Source organism: Pristiophorus japonicus, chromosome 6 (assembly GCF_044704955.1).
Source record: "Pristiophorus japonicus isolate sPriJap1 chromosome 6, sPriJap1.hap1, whole genome shotgun sequence".
In the NCBI taxonomy this organism is placed as follows: Eukaryota; Metazoa; Chordata; class Chondrichthyes; family Pristiophoridae; genus Pristiophorus; species Pristiophorus japonicus.
In genome coordinates this window covers 144097099-144116662 of record NC_091982.1, presented here as the reverse complement: position 1 = coordinate 144116662, position 19564 = coordinate 144097099, and the positions used below count along the sequence as shown (strand labels likewise).

General features: G+C 45.1%; 1 protein-coding gene across 1 annotated transcript in view; it reads right to left on the bottom strand.

Annotated features, from left to right (window-relative positions):
- LOC139265804 (vigilin-like) overlaps window positions 1–19564 on the bottom strand; it is an 85622-nt gene that overhangs the window by 44650 nt on the left and 21408 nt on the right. Inside the window, exons 2-10 of the mRNA XM_070883246.1 lie at window positions 16795–16870; window positions 13320–13432; window positions 11699–11853; window positions 10888–11103; window positions 9772–9978; window positions 6956–7171; window positions 5799–6005; window positions 2371–2478; window positions 1153–1257 (exon numbers count right to left, since the gene is read on the bottom strand). Coding sequence (XP_070739347.1) covers window positions 1153–1257; window positions 2371–2478; window positions 5799–6005; window positions 6956–7171; window positions 9772–9978; window positions 10888–11103; window positions 11699–11853; window positions 13320–13395 — 1290 coding nt within the window. The 5' untranslated portion in view covers window positions 13396–13432; window positions 16795–16870. The remainder of the gene's footprint in view (window positions 1–1152; window positions 1258–2370; window positions 2479–5798; window positions 6006–6955; window positions 7172–9771; window positions 9979–10887; window positions 11104–11698; window positions 11854–13319; window positions 13433–16794; window positions 16871–19564) is intronic.

The following is a 19564-nucleotide window of genomic DNA, read 5'->3' as shown; positions in this document are numbered from 1 at the left end:
GCTCACACAGGGTCTATCCTACACTGTGCTCACACAGGGTCTATCCTACACCGTGCTCAAACAGGGTCTATCCTACACTTTGCTCACACAGGGTCTATCCTACACCGTGCTCACACAGGGTCTATCCTACACTGTGCTCACACAGGGTCTATCCTACACTGTGCTCACACAGGGTCTATCCTACACCGTGCTCACACAGGGTCTATCCTACACCGTGCTCACACAGGGTCTATCCTACACTGTGCTCACACAGGGTCTATCCTACACCGTGCTCACACAGGGTCTATCCTACACTGTGCTCACACAGGGTCAATCCTACACTGTGCTCACACAGGGTCTACACTAGATCTGCGCTAAAGCCTACACAGGATCCACCTTCCATTAAAGTCCCTGAACAATCTACCCTGAATTTTACCAAACCTGAAAGCATGCTTGCCATATGGAACTCTTACACTAACTGCCATTAAAAAGCTAAAGTAGAAATATCAGAAATCAAATAAAAACAGATAATGCTGGAAATACACTGCAAGTTGGCAGTATTTGAAGGGACAAGATGAGCTACCCCCTTTATCAGGACAAAGTCTCTCCACCATGAAAATGTTTAACCTGACAAAGGGTTAATCCATCTTTTATCTCATCAGGTATTGATGCACCTGCTGTGTATCTGCAGCATTTTCTATCTTCATTCCTAAACACCAACCTCAGAGGAGTACCCCCGACTCGGTATTTCTCTTTACAACTCCAGCTATCTCCGACACCTATTGGAGAGAAAATTCCAATTCAATGCCTTGAAGCACTCAGTTATGTATAGTTCTCTGATATGGATTTGTGCCCACCTCGAAGTGGGTTGAATCGAGAAGTTCAAACTCATTTCGCCCAAGATTCTTCTAGGTCTCAGAAGGCTTACCGCCTTGTTGGTCTAACCTGGATACAAAACAAGAGCCCCGGAGGTGCAACTATGTGGAATAACATACAATAAAACCCTCCTGCTAACTCCAAAATAATCAGTAACATCTAGTCTCTCTCCTGTTCATCGTTTACATTACTCTACTCTTTGAAATGTAGATTTTGAGTTTCATTTTATAAACATTCCCCTAAATGTAAAAATAGCAATGATTAAACACCCCAGTTTCTGTCACACCCAACACTCACCAGGTCCTGCACGACAATCTCAATTTGCTCCTGGACTAGTTTCACCTCCTTGGTTGGGCCTTCCAGACAAATCTTATCCTCGCCGTCAGTGAATTCAATGTATACCTGCACCAAGATTGAAAAAGAATAATAAAATTACAGTTAAGCCCCAGATTGCTGAACCTGCTTTTGAGCATTCTTCTTCAGGTGGGAGAGTCAGTGAACGACTGCATCTACTGAACCGTGACAATGCAAAACAAGTACAATCACTGGGTAAGACTGAAGCTGTCACCTCAGCTCCAAAGTGCAGGGCACAGAGACTGGGGCAGAACAAGAACCCCCTCTGCATTGCAGGGCAGAGAGACTGGGGCAGAACAATAACCCTCTCTGCACTAGAGCACAGAGACTGGGACAGAACAATAACCCTTCTGTCCTGCAGGGCAGAGAGACTGGGGCAGAACAATAACTCTCTCTGCACTGCAGGGCTAAGAGACTGGGGCAGAACAATAACACCCTCTGCACTAGAGCACAGAGACTGGGGCAGAACAATAATCCCCTCTGCACTGCAGGGCAGAGAGACTGGGGCAGAACAATAACCCCCTCTGCACTGCAGGGCAGAGAGACTGGGACAGAACAATAACCCCCTCTGCACTGCAGGGCAGAGAGACTGGGGCAGAACAATAACACCCTCTGCACTAGAGCACAGAGACTGGGGCAGAACAATAATCCCCTCTTTACTGCAGGGCAGAGAGACTGGGGCAGAACAATAACCCCCTCTGCACTGCAGGGCAGAGAGACTGGGGCAGAACAATAACCCCCTCTGCACTGCAAGGCAGAGAGACTGGGGCAGAACAATAACCCCCTTTGTCCTGGAGCATAGAGACTGGGGCAGAATAACCCCCTCTGCACTAGAGCACAGAGACTGGGGCAGAACAATAATCCCCTCTGCACTGCAGGGCAGAGAGACTGGGGCAGAACAATAACCCCCTCTGCACTGCAGGGCAGAGAGACTGGGGCAGAACAATAACCCCCTCTGCACTAGAGCAGAGACACTGGGGCAGAACAATGATCCCCTCTGTCCTGGGGCACAGAGACTGGGGCAGAACAATAATCTCCTCTGCAATGCAGAGCGGTGAGACTGGGGCAGGCCAAAGATCCCTGGCATACCCAATAAACAATTGAAACAAGCTGAATAGTGCCTCATTCTTACAGAATCTACAAAACAATGGTTTCTTGTACCTTTGGCATTTGCTGCGTGATGCGACTCAGGTTCTGACCTTTCTTCCCGATGATGAAGCGATGTAGCCAGGACGGGGCAGTGACACTTGCTACTGTAAAACTATTTGCCTTGAAAACGGGAGGAAGAGTGAGAGAGAAAATGCTGGTTAACCATCTCAATAAGGATGCACGGTCACAGAGTTACTCATATATATGTTGTGCCACAAACCCTTTGCTGGTATCTTAGTGGTACACAACGGACCTGTGAACTACTCTTCCTATGTACCCGTTCACCACAGAAACCGCTGGGACTTGGTTTGTAGTAAAAGTAAAAAAAGGGCACATACAATTTGAAACAAAGACACAGACGACACTGAGAGTTAAAGATCAACAGTTTAAAGAAAAAAATCTCAAGTGCTGGAAAGGTGGGTCAAGCATAAATCCATCTTATTTTTCTCTTTAAAACTAGAAAAAAATACTCACGCTGTAGACCATCACACATCTACAACATTACCTTTGAGAGGACTTCCAGAGGATACGACCAAAGCTTTTTACGTGATGAAAGGAATACATTGGGCTGGGTGGGTACGTTATTTCAGTTGGATAGAGAGGGGAGGGCTTGGCAACATCAGTACAAAGTAAGAAAAGTTACGTTAAACAGAAAGAACTTCTTTTCACAGAGAATCGTTGGCCTGTGGAATAGATTGCCAGTATGTGCAATTAGTGTGGATTCACTATAGGCCTTCGAGAGGGAGCTGGATTAGTTACTGCGAGGGGTAGACATCTCACGTTATAGAAGGTGAATGGGTCAGTGCTGAATGGAGTCATCAGTTACTGCAGTTTCCTGGAACTTGCTCGAGTGCCTTTGGGGGTCGGAGAGGACTTTTCCACAGTTTTTCCTAAATTGGCTGAAAGTTTTTTTTTTCTCTGGATTTGCCTCCCCCAGGAAATTGCATGACCTGTGGGGGAGGGAGGGGTGGCAGTTCTTGACGGAGCGTAGGCTGTACCATGCCTGGATGGACCAGATGGAGCTCGCTCGTCCTTTTTCATTCATTTCAAATGCTGATCTACTTACTGTGCATGTCTCAGTTTTTATTTCTGATCTAGGAAGGGAGCGGATAATCTTTTAGAACATTCTGAATGTGTGGAGTTCTCATAAGACTCTAAAATGCAACAGATACCAAAATCCAGGATCTCTGGGGTGTAGCAGAAATGATGTAAACCAACACAGGAAACAGAAAAACAAAGTGAAAGATATATTAAGCTCATAAATAAAAGCAACAGCTTTTTAGCAGCAGCAATCACGGACAGGAGCAGGGTCTGCCGCAGAAGGAACAAACCGACCCCACCTCCTCCCGCAGATAATAAGAACATAAGAACATAAGAATTAGGAACAGGAGTAGGCCATCTAGACGCTCGAGCCTCTCCGCCATTCAACAAGGCTGATCTGGCCGTGGACTCAGCTCCACTTACCCGCCCACTCCCCGTAACCCTTAATTCCCTTATTGGTTAAAAATCTATCTGTGACTTGAATACATTCAATGAGCTAGCCTCAACTGCTTCCTTGGGCAGAGAATTCCAGATTCACAACCCTCTGGGAGAAGAAATTCCTCCTCAACTCGGTTTTAAATTGGCTCCCCCGTATTTTGAGGCTGTGCCCTTTAGTTCTAGTCTCCCCAACCAGTGGAAACAACCTCTCTGCCTCTATCTTGTCTATCCCTTTCATTATTTTATATGTTTCTATAAGATCACCCCCTCATCCTTCTGAACTCCAACGAGTAAAGACCCAGTCTACTCAATCTATCATCATAAGGTAAACCTCTCATCTCCGGAATCAGCCTAGTGAGTCGTCTCTGTACCCCCTCCAAAGCTAGTATATCCTTCCTTAAGTAAGGTGACCAAAACTGCACGCAGTACCCCAAGTGCGGCCTCACCAATACCCTATACAGTTGCAGCAGGACCTCCCTGCTTTTGTACTCCATCCCTCTCGCAATGAAGGCCAACATTCCATTCGCCTTCCTGATTACCTGCTGCACCTGCAAACTAACTTTTTGGGATTTGTTTCGGACCGTTGGTTAAATGGTGTAATGGTGAGCACTCTGGACTTGGAATCCAGCGATCCGAGTTCAAATCTTGGGAAAAGCTGAATTTTTCTCAAAAAAGAGTTTCATGCACAAGGACCCCCAGGTCCTTCTGCACCGCAGCATGTTGTAATTTCTCCCCATTCAAATAATATTCCCTTTTACTGTTTTTTCTCCCCCCAAGGTGGATGACCTCACACTTTCCGACATTGTATTCCATCTGCCAAACCTTAGCCCATTCGCTTAACCTATCTAAATCTCTTTGCAGCCTCTCTGTGTCCTCTACACAACCCGCTTTCCCACTAATCTTTGTGTCATCTGCAAATTTTGTTACACTACACTCTGTCCCCTCTTCCAGGTCATCTATGTATATTGTAAACAGTTGTGGTCCCAGCACCGATCCCTGTAATCTCATAATCGAAGTAAAAATACAGAATATCCCTGGTCAGGATGTCACCCCCCCAATCCACGCACTGCATTGGGAGAAAAGAAAAGCAAACTTCTGTACTTTGGTAAATTATCTTACTGCACTCTCCCCAAAATCACCTGCCGTTCCTTGAGAACAACTCCCTTGAGAAGGAAAGGACAGCTGAGCATCAAGCTGAATGTAAGCGTTATGTTTTGGGATATGGTCCCATGGGGGGGGGGGGGAGGGGGGGCCTGGGTGCAATACATGTTCAAAATGCTATTACTGAACTCAAAACTTAGTTCTCAAGGGGTGTTATTCACAGTACAGCAGGAATCACTGCCGTTAGACTGGTGGATGTTGGGCGGGGAGGTAGTCAGTGACTGAAAGCTAATACTGAAGGCCGGTTTTGGGGGGAAAAAAAGACACTGCTGGGGCTAGAGGCCGTCAGACGGCTTCAAGGATGGAATAAAGCAGAAAGACAGAAAATGTCAAGCAAGACTACCCACTAAAGTGAGGTAGCGTTGGGTATTCATTATTTTTATATTATATTTTATGGGATGACACGTTGTATTGATAGAAATAAGTGGATCAGATCATTATTGTTGTTCTATATGTTCACCTTAAGGCAGCTTAGCATTCCTGTCAGGGCTTAACTTCTCAAGTGTTCAACTTGTTCTGCATTCAAAGAGATTGAAGAAATACACATATGAAAGACACAAATATCCAATCCAGATGAAACGAGCATGTCATCGTTGCATCCCTAGGTTATGCTATCATACAAGTAGATAAGGGGCAGTGTGAATCAAAAGCAAGGCACTCAGACATGGTACTGGAGCTGAAAAACTATTGACGGCAGGCAAAATGCATTGTAGAAGGATTGTACTATTATGAAATGTAATCTGAGCTTCAACGTAACCATGTGAAATTGCAATCACTGGATGGCAGTGTGCTCCACCTACTTTAGCATAGACTTCAGTCAGAGCCTGACCAAGTTTGTCGGGTTCGCCACGAAGGATGACTGTTTCAGAGTTGCTGTCCGAGGGTGGGATTTCGACCGAGACTCCAGTCCGTTCCAAAATCTCCTGCAGTGAGTTGCCTTTGGGTCCAATAACATACTTGTGCTGAGATTTCTTCACCTCCACTGCGATCGTTGTGGTTTTCTTTTTCTAAATGTTCAAATTTTTAAATTAGTCATTTATTTAAAATGCATTGAACTCGTCCAGTGTGGCAATGGGCCACAGACCAGAAAGATCCAGATCCGATCCCCAATTTCAGTTAGGGTGGCCCAGGAATCCTACATGTGGACATAGCACCCCGGGGTTTGGGCTGGGGGTGGGGGGGGCGAGCGGTGCTTGGGAAAAGGACAGGGAAAGAAAAGATCACTGGATTTTCTCTCCTGACCATTATTCAGTGACCTCCAGTGCACCTGTTTTGACATTTGGCAAGAACGGAGTTGGGCTTAACTGTAAAACAAAAACAAAATACTGTGGATGCTGGAAACACTCGGGCAGCGTCTGTGGAGAGAGAAACACAAGAGTTAGCATTTCAGGACGATGAAAATGAAGCAAACAAGCCGAGGCGTTAACTCCACAGAAGTTGCCTGATCTGCTGAGTGTTTCCAGCTTTCTCTGTTTTTATTTTGGGTTCAACTGTGATGCCCCCACCAAAACACGTGAAGAATAGTTATTTGGGAGACGGTCCGAGCCATAGCGCAGCACAAGCTGAACAAGCAAATTCTGAATGAACATACAGTTTCAATTTTCAGACACATTCAAATATATCAATGCTCAATTTTCTCCCCTCTTCAGGCATTTTGTCCCCCAAGCTATGCCAACTTTCCTCCATGACCAGTGCTAAGAGATGCAGAACATGGAATCACTGGTACAACTCTGCATCCCACTGCTGTACAGTGGTGCTGCTAATGGACTCCTGTGAGCCATTTTCCACACCAATTAGTCACATCCGTTTTTGGTATACCCATCAGAAACAAATGCCAATTAAGCTTGGAACAAATATACTTCCAAGTGGCAATGAACCCAGTCTCCTGCGGAAGCCACTCTGTCAGCCAGAAGGCGTTCTGTGAAAGACCCAATCTGTGAAAGATTGCGCCACTTACCTTATCCTCATAGATCCTCTTGATGCGGGTAACAGCCTGTGCAACCTGTTCTTTCTCACCGGTGATAACAATCTCGTTCTTGAAGACACTTGGTGGTGGGATGTTGATTCGAGTCCCTGTCTCCTGCATCATCTCCCCGGAGATCTTGTTGAAGGGTCCAGCAATGAATGGGTGATAAACTTTCTCGATGTTGATCCTCTCGACGGCGCGCTTATCCTGTGGTAAAATAGAGAACATTTTAATCTCAAACTAATTTCTCCCTTCAAAGCAGTATCACCAAACTCAAAGGTGTAGTTTTTTTGCTGCATGCTCTGTAAACCTGAACTCCATTTGATGTGTAAGTCAATCCTGCTGCTATTCTGTGCTATACACAGTACTGGCAGACACTTTCTACCAAGTTTTGAAGACAGACAGGACTTGACAATGGTAAGACCTTTTAACAACAGACTGTTTCTTCCCTGGCAGTAAATCAGCACTGTATCTGGCTTCACTTCTTGAGGTGAACACTTAGCTCTGAATCGTGAGCTTTTGAGGAAGTGACATTAAGAGGCTGCTGGAAAGCCCTCTGACATCATATCCTTAAGTCTTTGATAAACCGTGCAGCACCTCATCACATGGAACTTTGGCTAAAGACAGGAAGCAGGGACGTATTAGAATCATAGAAATTTACAGCACGCAAGGAGGCCATTTCGGCACATCGTGTCCGCGCCGGCAGACAAAGAGCTATCCAGCCTAATCCCACTTTCCAGCTCTTGGTCCGTAGCCCTGCAGGTTACGGCACTTCAAGTGCAAATGCAAGTACTTTTTAAATGTGGTGATGGTTCCTGCCTCTACCACCCTCGGGGTGAATAAATTTCCCCTCAAAACCATCTACCAATTACTTTAAATCTATGTCCTCTGGTTGTTGACCCCTCTGCTAATGGAAACAGGTCCGTCCTATCCACTCTATCTGGGCCCCTCTTAATTTTGTGCACCTCAATAAGGTCTCCCCTCAGCGTCCTCTGTTCCAAACAACCCCAGTCTATACAATCTTTCCTCATAGCTAAAATTCTCTAATCCAGGCAACATCCTCGTAAATCTCCTCTGCACCGTCTCTAATGCAATCACATCTTTCCTGTAATATGGTAACCAGAACTGCACGCAGTACTCTAGCTGTGGCCTAACTAGTGTTTTATACAGTTCAAGCATAACCTCCCTGCTTTTGTATTCTATGCCTCGGTTAATAAAGGCAAGTAGTCCGTATGCCTTGTTAACCACCTTATCTACCTGTCCTGCTACCTTCAGGGATCTGTGGACATGCACTCCGAGGTCCCTTTGCTCCTCTACACTTCTCAGTGTCCTACCATTTAATGTGTAATCCCTTTCCTGTTAGCCCTCCCCAAATGCATTAGCTCACATTTCTCCAGATTGAATTCCATTTGCCACTGTTCTGCCCACCTGACCAGTTCATTGATATCGTCCTGCAGTCTATAACTTTATCAACCACACAGTATCATCTGCAAACTTCTTAATCATAACCCCTACACTCAAGTCTAAATCATTGATATATACCACAAAAAGCAAGGGACCCAGCACTGAGCCCTACAGAACCCCACTGGAAACAGCCTTACAGTCACAAAAACACCCATCGACCATTACCCTTTGCTTCCTGCCACTGAGCCAATTTTGGATTCAACTTGCCACTTTGCCTTGGATCCCATGGGCTTTTACTTTTGTGATCAGTCGGTCATGTGGGACCTTATCAAAAGCCTTGCTAAAATCCATATAGACTACATCAAATGCACTAGCCTCATCGACCCTCGTTACCTCCTCAAAAAATTCAATCAAGTTAGTCAGACACAACATTCCCTTAATAAATCCATGCTGACTGTCCTTGATTAATCTGTGTCTTCCTAAATGAAGATTTATCCTGTCCCTCAGAATTTTCTCCAATCATTTTCCCACCACCGAGGTTAGGCTGTTTCTACACACTATTAGGGTAGTGTGTTAAGCTGGGACGATGTACCGAGTGGAGTGTGTCAGGGATCTGTGCTAGGATCACTGCAGGTTACAAGATTTGGATAAAGATTCAGATTCACAATAGGCAGCGCACAGGCATGATGGGCCAAATAGCCTCCTTCTGTGCTGTGTCATTCTACAATGCAAGCTGGCCAAATTCACAGAAGATACCAAACTGGGGTTGTGGAGGGAAAGAAAATAGAAACAGCAGAGTCTGATGAAACATACAAGAAACTAAAATAATACCGAGACAATATTTATAAGTGGACATAACTACTGTAGATACAATTCAATAGAGCTAAGTGCAAGGTGGTACACGTTGGAAGAAAAACAGGGGACAGATTTCATTAGTGGATTCCCGAAGTGGAGGAAGTGCATCCGGGAGGGCGCTGAGCACCTCGAGTCTCATCGCCGTGAGCATGCAGAAATCAAGTGCAGGCAGCGGGAAGAGCGTGCAGCAAACCTGTCCCACCCACCCTTACCCTCAACGACTATCTGTCCCATCTGTGACAGGGACTGTGGCTCTCGTATTGGACTGTTCAGCCACCTAAGGACTCATTTTAAGAGTGGAAGCAAGTTTTCCTCGATTCCGAGGGACTGCCTATGATGATGATGAACTGAGCTTGACGTGTTGCAGAGCAATTAACAAAGGATACAGAATGCGGAGCATGAGTCAGACGAAACCATGCTAAAGGTACACCGTGCTCTGGGTCAGGCATCTCGAATTTGTCCTTCAGTCCTGGTCACTGAGGCACATGCCAACTCAGTTCCTGGGACAAAATCTCAAATCATTAATAACTAGCATGCTCGGTGCATACCTGTTCAGCAGAGATCAGCAAGATTTCGTGGCGTGCTTTCTCAATGCCTTCTTTCGTGCCAGTTATTTTGATCTGGTTGCTGGGGTCTTCGGGGCGAGGAATCTGGATCTTAGTTGCAGTTTTCAGTTCCAACTCCTGCAGTTTCTCTCCGCTCTTTCCAATCACAAAACGATGATGCTCCTTGGGGATGGCTACTGTTGCTGAGGCCTAGGGCCAGTAAACAAGCAGTCAGATACCAGGTAAGCACCCAAAACACAGGCAGCCCAATACCAGGCACTCTGACCCAGGTACCAGCATTCAAATACCAGGTAACCACCCAAAACACAGGCAGCCCAATACCAGGCACTCTGATCCAGGTATGAACAGTCAGATACCAGGTAACCACCCAAAACACAGGCAGCACGATACCAGGCACTCTGACGCAGGTACGAGCAGTCAGATACCAGGTAAGCACCCAAAACAATGGCAAATGCCAAGTTACCAGGTAACCACTCAAAACACAGCACCCTGATACCAAGCACCCTGACCCAGTCAGCAGATACTGCCCAGTCTTCAGGAAATAGTCATGCCACCACCCTAGGCAGTCAAACAAACACCAAGCATCCCCAAATGTCACTCAAACATGCAGCTAACCCAGAGGTAGACAGCAGCTGAATTAAAATCAGATTCCATAACCATTTTAATATAGGAATGGTTCAGACCACATCCTTATGAAGATTAAGCATGCCTTAAGGGTGAATTGAAGAAGATTAAACAGTTAGTATTGTTTCTTCTCCCTTTTACAGAGCACTGTGTGAAATATGATGTTATCCCTTGGAGAACTTAGTTCCCTCCCACAGCACTCGCAAAGCAGGTCCACTTGATGTTATCTGCACGCATTATTCAAAATGGGACCAAGACTCCCATCAAACTTTATAAACACATGTTAAACCATCATTATCCATTCTTATGCTGGAGTTCTTGGTGACTAACCTTTTTTTGTACTTTTATAACAAACTCACACCATTATCTTAGTATATAATAAAGACGTTTCCCCTCCCCGTCTGTACTAGACTAAGTTTGTAACTTTTAGGATTCCGATGCCTTTCCCCCATCTACAGTCTGCCCTGTGGTTACCTGCGTCTGCAGCTTAGCAACAATCTCCTTCCTCGCTTTCATGACAGCCTCAAGCTTTCCGGAAACCATGATGGAGAGTCCTTGGTCCTTGGCCAATGAGAGTTCAATGTGTGCACCGGTCTTCTGCATGATATCCAGACAGATCTTGGCCTGCTCGCCTTCTCCAAATTGGTTCATCTCCTTGTACTTGCGCTCTTCTAATGGTACATGAAAAACCTAGGCAAAGAGTAGAGAGGAGCTGGCATTATCTCAGTTCCTTTGCTACTTACACACTATTTATCTCTTTTATGGCTTTCTGTCCAATACTTAACCGAGGTTACTCATTCCATTCTCAATTCCTGTGGGTTTGTATGCGGTTTTGAAACTATATATTCCACCTCCGCTTTTCTGATTGTATTGATACACCTGCCCACGTATTTTTCCGTTTTGAAGGGTCTGTACCTGAAATACTAACTTGTCTGTTCTCCCCACAGATGTTGACTGCCCTATTGTATGTTTCCAGCATTTTCCTTTATTATTATATCCCTAGTATTTCTGAACAGCAGTCCCGGGAAACATTGGCGCAGAGTTGAAAAGATAGGATTAAAACCACTACCCTACGTCAAAGAAATTAAATATTCAATCCCTTACACTTGAGCTGGATTTGAAGCCAGCGCTCAGAAGCAGAACTCAAAACAGCTCCCACCCAGTTCCCGGTCAGAGTGCAGTGTTCGCCAGTACTCCCACTCCTGCCATCAGTGATGGATTTTCCACCTCCACTTGTGCAGTCTTATTCTTCTTCCTACATAGAGGCTTATCCAGCAGGTCGTACCTGGGTGATGAGAGAAGATTTGAGTGGTCGGATTTTGGTCCATGCTCCAGACGGTTCTGTTGTAGTCTCACCGGAAGCAGCTTTCTCAGGGAGAGGAGGAAACGCTTCCTTGTAAGTTGGCACCAGATCGGTCTCATCTTCAGAACCAACATTTGCTGTGGAGTGAAGATGAAGTTACTTTGGTCAAAGTCTTGAGCACAGCCGTCAACATCAGGAAAGTGACGAATCTAATCGGCAAGTGAAAGATTGCCAGCTAATTCCAATACATGCAGTTGTGTTTTTTTTTTAGAAATGAATGCAACATGATAACAGGGCACATTTTTAAGCCAACAATTAGTGGTGAGATTGTCTCTGAGCCTGGTGATCAATGGCTCTAGCATCTTCCAACAGTGCAGGCCAGTAAGAACAGGAATTGCCCAGGAAGGTAGAAAGGGGGAATAAACAAAGGCATTTCTGACAGCCCTGACATCTGGTGGCTGGTTGTTAGCCTATTCGCAATCCAAGAGCAATAGGCGATGTGTCTGCCACCAATGGTATCCACGGTCAATGTTTTCCTAAGCTTTTCTCCCAATCGCCAGTCTATGCACCACCTGAAGCCAGGAAACTAGCTCCCAGCCAGCTATCGATGTCCCTGAAAAGAGCGTAGCCTAGGGCCAACTTGCCTTGCTCTTTCCTTCACTGGCTTCCTAGGCCCGAGAGCTGAATAGGATCTTTGTATAAAATATAAACACTAGAATCATTCTCTGCTCTCCAAAGAAAGTACGTGCCAGACAAGGGTTTATCTGGGAACAGAAACAGAAATGGAGGATAGCCCAGATGTGGACAGCATGTTACAACACCTCTTTCACAAGGAGAGTGCGGGCAGAGTAGAATACCCAGGAAAACTAGTCAATCCAAACAGGCAATGTGTTAAAGCAAGAAAAAAATCCATTAAGGAGGAAAGTAGCCAGGACCATGAACACCATATATTCTTTGGAGTTTGTAATGTATTTGCTTCAGGAGTTCTTTGCTTAAGAATTCATAACAACACATTGCTATTAAGAACTCGTTGGTTTATTAGCAACGGTTTAACAATCACATGACACATTACCAGTTCATCCACCAGGCTCTCAACCACCTGCCTCACCGTGGATCCCCCGAACCCAACTGGCTGGGGTTTTATTGAGTCTTGTGAACGTCACGTGACTGGCTAAGCCACTCCCACTCAACAGCCCAACAAACCTGTGAGTATACATTACAGAGTCAGGTGGGCAGAATCTGGGACAGTCAAAACCACACATCTCCTCAAAAGCAGAGGGGGGAGAAACAGAGCCCAGATAGCACCCTTGTACACCAGTTCAGGATTGGCCATCTATTCTACATGCATTGCCTTCTCTCAATCTACTCTCCTTAAAAAGTGAAACATACATATCAAGTCCCAATCCTCCTAAAAGACTGGACAAGAAACTCTGAGTGACAGGCAGCCCCAGGACTGGAACCCTCAACATTCTGGAAACCACGAGCGTTGGTCAATAGATGAATTTACAAGAGCATGGTGCAGCCTCACGGGGAAATAGACAGCTTAGAGCAGCTTTTACTGGGTTTAAAAGCACGTTAGGGAATTTGAAAGCTGTTCACTGACCTTTGGCTTGTTGCTCATTGAGGCCACTCCTGTGCTCAGCAAAGCTTTCAGGCGTCAGTACGGCTACGGAGCTCATTGTCGATATCCCACGTACACGAGGTCCGGGTATGCCACTGAAACAGTCAAACGTGCCGTTATACACAGATACTTTCTCACTTCTACCAGCCACTTAACCATTACTTACAAGCTTTATTCACAAATCATTAAAAGTAGCAGGTTAACAAGGCCATAAAAAATGCAAACAAAGCAATGAGGTTAATTTCTAGACGAATAGGATTGAAAAACAGAGTACCTTGCACATTTCTGGTCTCTATATTACAGAAAGGATATGGAGGCACTGGAAAAGGTGCAAAAAAGATTTACAAAGATGATACCAGAACAGAGGTGTTATAACTATCAGGAAAGGTTGAACAGCTGGGGCTCTTTTCTGAAAAAGAGAAGGCTGAGAGGTGACCTGATAGAGGTCTTTAAATTATGAAGGAGTTCAATAGAGTAGATGTGGAGAAGATATTGCCACTTATGGAGGTATCCAACTCTAGGGGCCATGAATACAAGACAAGACAATCACTAATAAATCCAATAGGGAATTCAGGAGAAACGTCTTTATCCAGAGAGTGATTAGAATGTGGAACTTCCCATTACAGGGAGTGGTTGAGGTGAATAGTATTGATGCATTTAAGGGGAAGCTAGATAAACACACGCGGAAGGAATTGAAGGATGTACTGATAAGGGCGAGAGGAGGTTCGTATGGAGCATGAACACTGGCATAGACCAGTTGTACGGAATGGTCCGTTTCTGTGCTGTAAACTCTATGTAATACTTTTCTCGCCTATCCCCAACTGAAAGCACTGGCATGTGGTTCCTCGGGCTTTGGTAGCACCGTGGCAGTCTCCATCACAAACCTCGACAGTGAGCATCAGCGGGTTATCTGATTGCCTTGAGCTCACGTATGAACTCAATCTAGTCTTCACCCTCAAGATCCACAGGTACACACTTTCCAATAAGGTGATCATTTGGAGCAGGTCCCCGGATGATTTGTTTCCCTCTCAAGCCTTAGGCGCCAAAACTAACTGTAATGCCCCAACTGAGATCAGCTACCTCAGCACAGATGGGTAAAGGATCCTCAGTACTTTCTGCTCTGTACGGCTTAGTAGGTAATATTTTTTATCTATTCGACAATTGGGGAAGCATTCTTTAAAAAGGGGAAATGAACAGTCGTGTGTGTGTGTGTGTGTGTGTGTGTGTGGGGCACACGCTCCATGGGACAGGTTAGCCTCCTTCCGCGCTAGATTTCTATGATGATTCCATGACAGGTATCTCTTTATAACACAGCTTAATCAGCCCTCGTTAACAACCTACTTTAAAACTGCTCGTTAGCATCCTCCAAGCAAATATTTTGTGCCGAACTTCTCATAGGATGCTATGATGGCACTTCTCATTCAGAATTGTAAGCTTTTTAACAGGAGTGCTTCCAATCATGCCAATAAGGTCCCCAACATTTGAGTGTCAGCCTTCCTTGAAGGTTTCTCTCCCAAGAGCCAAGCAGCTAAACAGAGGACCCTTAGCAGCACAGGAACCTGAATCTTAAGGCAGCAGGTCGTGGCGTGTAAGTTGGTTAATGATTAGATCCATCAGGTCCAACAGCCAAATCTTCCTCAGCTGCAGGCACGAGGAAAGGAGGTAAGTCACCAAGATTACTGCTGTCTCCTCTGTTAGGGTCTTGAATTACAGGAAATAGTGTCGTGGTAAATATCAAGATTGCCCAAGAGATTTAAGAACAATTTATCACCACAACTCAAATACATTTAAAAACTACAAAAATAAGGTGACTAGAAACACAAATGCTAGAATCATGAGATTTTTTCCCCCTGGTCGGCTTAACAATAAAATGAACAATGGGAGATCAAAGACTGGAGTATAGCTGACTACATAAGCAGTACAGCAAACCTTTACAGAACAATGTCCTGGTGGGTTCCTAGCCCATCCAATGCCAACCTAGTCGTTTTTACACGCAGGCTACGCAAATGAGGAATAACATTTTTATTTAAATGACATAGTATCAAAAACATTCGTGTGTCAAGATTTTTTAATAATGGCACAATACCCCTGCACACAAAATAGTGGATTGATGTTTGTCTGTTCTTTAGAAAATGTTGTCGAATAATGCTGGGCTGTACTGGGAGTTAAGGAGCAGTGAGCTCTCCATTGCTTTCAGTCAGTGGCCCAGTTTCTATTCATTCAACAGCGAAATGAGCAGTTTGTGGTCGGTTTCAAGCTCAAACCAAAGTCCAAATAGGTATTAGTGCATTTTCTTAACCCCATATACACATGCTAACGCCTCTTTCTCAACCATACTGTAGGCTCTTTCAGCCTTAGACAGACTTCTAGACGCATATGCAACCGGTTGAAGTTTGTCCGACACACTGGTTTGCTGTAACACACAGCCGACCCCGTACGAAGATGCATCACAAGCTAGCACTAATCGTTTACACAGGTCATACAGTACAAGTAAATTATTAGAACAAAGTAGGTTTCCAGCCTTCTCAAAGGCTGTCTCTTGAGATTTACCCCAAACCCAGTCGTCACCCTTGCGTAGCAATAAATGCAAGGGTTTCAGCAAAGGGGTATGGAGAGAAAACAGGAATGGGATACTGAAGTTGCATGATCAGCCATGATCATATTGAATGGTGGTGCAGCTCGAAGGGCCGAATGACCTACTCCTGCACCTATTTTCTATGTTTCTATGATCTCCCATGGACTTTACAAACCAACAGGATAGACAGAGCAAGCCACTTCACAATCACACAGCGTAGCAGCTCATTGGTTCATCATCATAGGCAGTCCCTCGAAATCGAGGAAGATTTGCTTTCACTCTAAACATGAGTTCTCAGGTGACTGAGCAGTCCAATACTGGAATTACAATCTCTGGCACAGGTGGGACAGACATCCGTTGAAGGAAAGGGTGGGTAGGACTGGTTTGCCGCACTCTCCTTCCGCTGGTTACAGTGATTATGAAGGAAACGTCTGTTATAGGAATGTGGCAGCTCAAGCTCCGAAACACGAATCTCGAGCTGCCGTAGCTGGTGACACTTCGTGCCCATGTGGTTGTCCAGGCTACGAGAAGCGTCCAGGACTTCCCACGTGGCACAGGAAGTGCATTCCACGGGGCTGAGCTGCCTTGCCATGCCTCTATTTAATAGATTAAGAATTAAACCATGAACTATGAATTATTTGACTATGAAATAAACTTAAAACTTAAAAATAACCAATCAGCTCCAATGAGTTCGGAGAAAAAAAAAGGAAAAAGAAGCAAATAAAGAGAAAAGATCGGAAGACTTGAATTTCTATAGCACCTTTCGCAACCTTAGGACGTCCCAAAGTGCTTCACAGCCAATGAAGTACTTTTTAAAAAATATAGTCACTTTTGTAGGAACCGTATCAATGAATAGGGCAAAAAGTAATGTAACAGACTCACCAGCTAAATGGTCAGTTGCCAGAAAGTCCGTCCTGTAAGTGGATTCCTGCCCACGTCAGCCTGCCAGCTTTTTGATCTGTAAGAGAGCAGACAGCAGATGAAAGGGCTCAGTAAACACTGCAATTTGGAGGCACAGCCATGTGTCTGCCGATGGGCTACTCAAACTATATAGTGACCAGGACCACTAAATGGAATCACTCGCGGAGCCCACTGACCAGAAAGGACCGAGCTTATAGTAATTTGAGTGCAAGCTTACCCTCACCACAGTCCCCAGATTCCAACCACCCTTTCCATGCAACCCACTCTAATTGCCCAGGCCAACAGCACTCCCTGTTCCATTGCAATTGCTCACACTGGAAGTACATCCAATTATATAATGTTACATGTTATAGACTGAATGTTAATCCAATGATATTAAGGCAGAGCGGACGCTGAGAGACACACAATCATTTTATAACTAACCTACGAGGAGAAAATGTATTTTAACCAACCACTAGTTATGAGCTCACTTCTCAATACAAAAGCACCTGTGAGTGATACCACTGGTGATCTGCTAGTACTGGGAACACTAAAGCCCCATGGCAAGACTGAAGTCTTCAAGCACTACAAATCCAGCCCATGCAATTCAGCCCCATTAGCGCTTAGATCCTTTAATTGCTGGTTTGCTTTATTTAAATTTTGCAAGCCCCCAGTTTGCAAAGAGTAGTTTTTAAAGTGTTGCCTCCTTGATGAATCTGTTATTATCAACGACCTAACCGATATGCAAATCAATGGAAAAAAGTGATTTAAACATGTATGCAGCCCCAACCCCTCCAAACTGCCATGGCACACAGTACGAGCACACAAAACAAAACTTGGATGCACCTGCACGCGCACATAAATCAAAGGGACTTTCCCCTCCTTTAAATGGCTGAGTCACATTATGTAAATACAGGTAGCAAGCACTTTGAGTTCCAGCTTTCCCTAGGAGATCGCCTGGTTCACTTAGGTAAATTCTGGGCTTGCACATACAATTCAATCAGGGAGGTTTTGGGGATTGAGGTGGAAGACCCCGTGTGTTGGATGTCGGACAAGCAGTCTGACAGCAGAGGCAGTGGAGAGGTCACAGGAGGAGTGTAGAGGTACAGCTGGGTGTGGGCAGCATTGACGGTTCCACGGCTGTGCACGATGTTGCCAAGAGGCAGCATGTTAATGAAGAAAAAGGGTGAAGGGCGGGTCCTTGGAGAATTCTGGAGATGGCACTGTGGGCAGTGAAGCCATTCATCATCATAGGCAGTCCCTCGGAATCGAGGAAGACTTGCTTCCACTCTTAAAATGAGTCCTTAGGTGGCTGAACAGTCCAATACAAGAACCAAAGTCCCTGTTACAGGTGGGACAGACAGTCGTTGAGGGAAAGGGTGGGTGGGGAGTCTGGTTTGCCGCACGCTCTTTCCGCTGCCTGCGCTTGATTTCTGCATGCTCTCGGCGACGAGACTCGAAGTGCTCAGCGCTCTCCTGGATGTACTTCCTCCATCTAGGGCAGTCTTTGGCCAGGGACTCCCAGGTGTCGGTGGGGATGTTGCACTTTATGGGTAGTGAAGTATTTACTAGAGCTCTGGCTACCATCAGATATAGCATGCAAGAGCAGTCCCACATAACTGGGCACAGTGGGTGTTCGACCAGCTTGGTGCGGTTGACTATCAAAAGCTGCAGAGAGGTCAAGGAGGGATAATGCACCATGGTGACAGTTACAGAGAATGTCAGTTCTGACCTTGTTTAGGGCCATTTTAGTGCTGGAAAAGGCAGAAAGCTGAAAGAAGAGATTCAATCAGGGAGCCACAGGAGAGCAAGGCAGAGATATGGTAGGCAATCCAGGGAGACGAAAAGGAGGTTGGAAATGGCGGTGGAAGTTAGTGAGGACAGAGGTGGGTCTTGTTGGGGGTGATGAAGGCAGTTGAGAGAGGGAGGGGAACAGCACCAGTGAAGGAGGAGCACTTACAATATCTGCTAGCATGGGAGCCAGAAGTGGAAGCTGCATAGTTAGGAATTTAATGGGATTGGAGTTGAAGGAGTAGGTAATTAATACAGAAATACATAGAGAAGTTACAACATGGGAGCAGGCCATTCAGCCCAACCAGTTTGTGTAAGTATTTACCCACCACGCGAGCAAATAGTTCCAATCACGTTTACTCACCCCATTCCCATATCCTTTCAACCCCTTTTACTGTCCATTCTAATCTTGAATATTGAGTTTCACAAGTTTCTCCTGCTGTGTTCTGCTTCTGCCTATCTGGTCTCATTGTTTCATAATTTCAAATATTTATCATATTGCCCAGTAGTCTAAGGTAGTTAAAACAAAAAATACCGAATTTAGGTCTATCCTTATATTTGTATTTCCTCATACCAGGCAGCATCCAAGTGAATTTGCATTTATACCTGTACAATGCAAATTTGTTCTTAAAGCCTTAATATTCTGTCTACAAACGGACTATAGACTATACTCTAATTGAGGTCTTAATGTTTTTAAAAGGCTTGTCATTACCTCTTGTTTTTTTTAAATTCTAACCTTTGTAACAATACCTAGAATTCTATCAGCCTTTTAAAAAACGATGGCCTTATCAACCAGAGAGTCTGCTTTTAATGTCTCGTAAACTGGTGCCAAATCCCTCCGCTATTCCACAGCACGGAACCTCAATCCTTTCAGAGTATAATTACTGCTGTCAATTTTAAACCAAGAAATGCATCACCCCACACTTACTGAATTCCAGCTGCAACTTTTTAGCCCATTTCC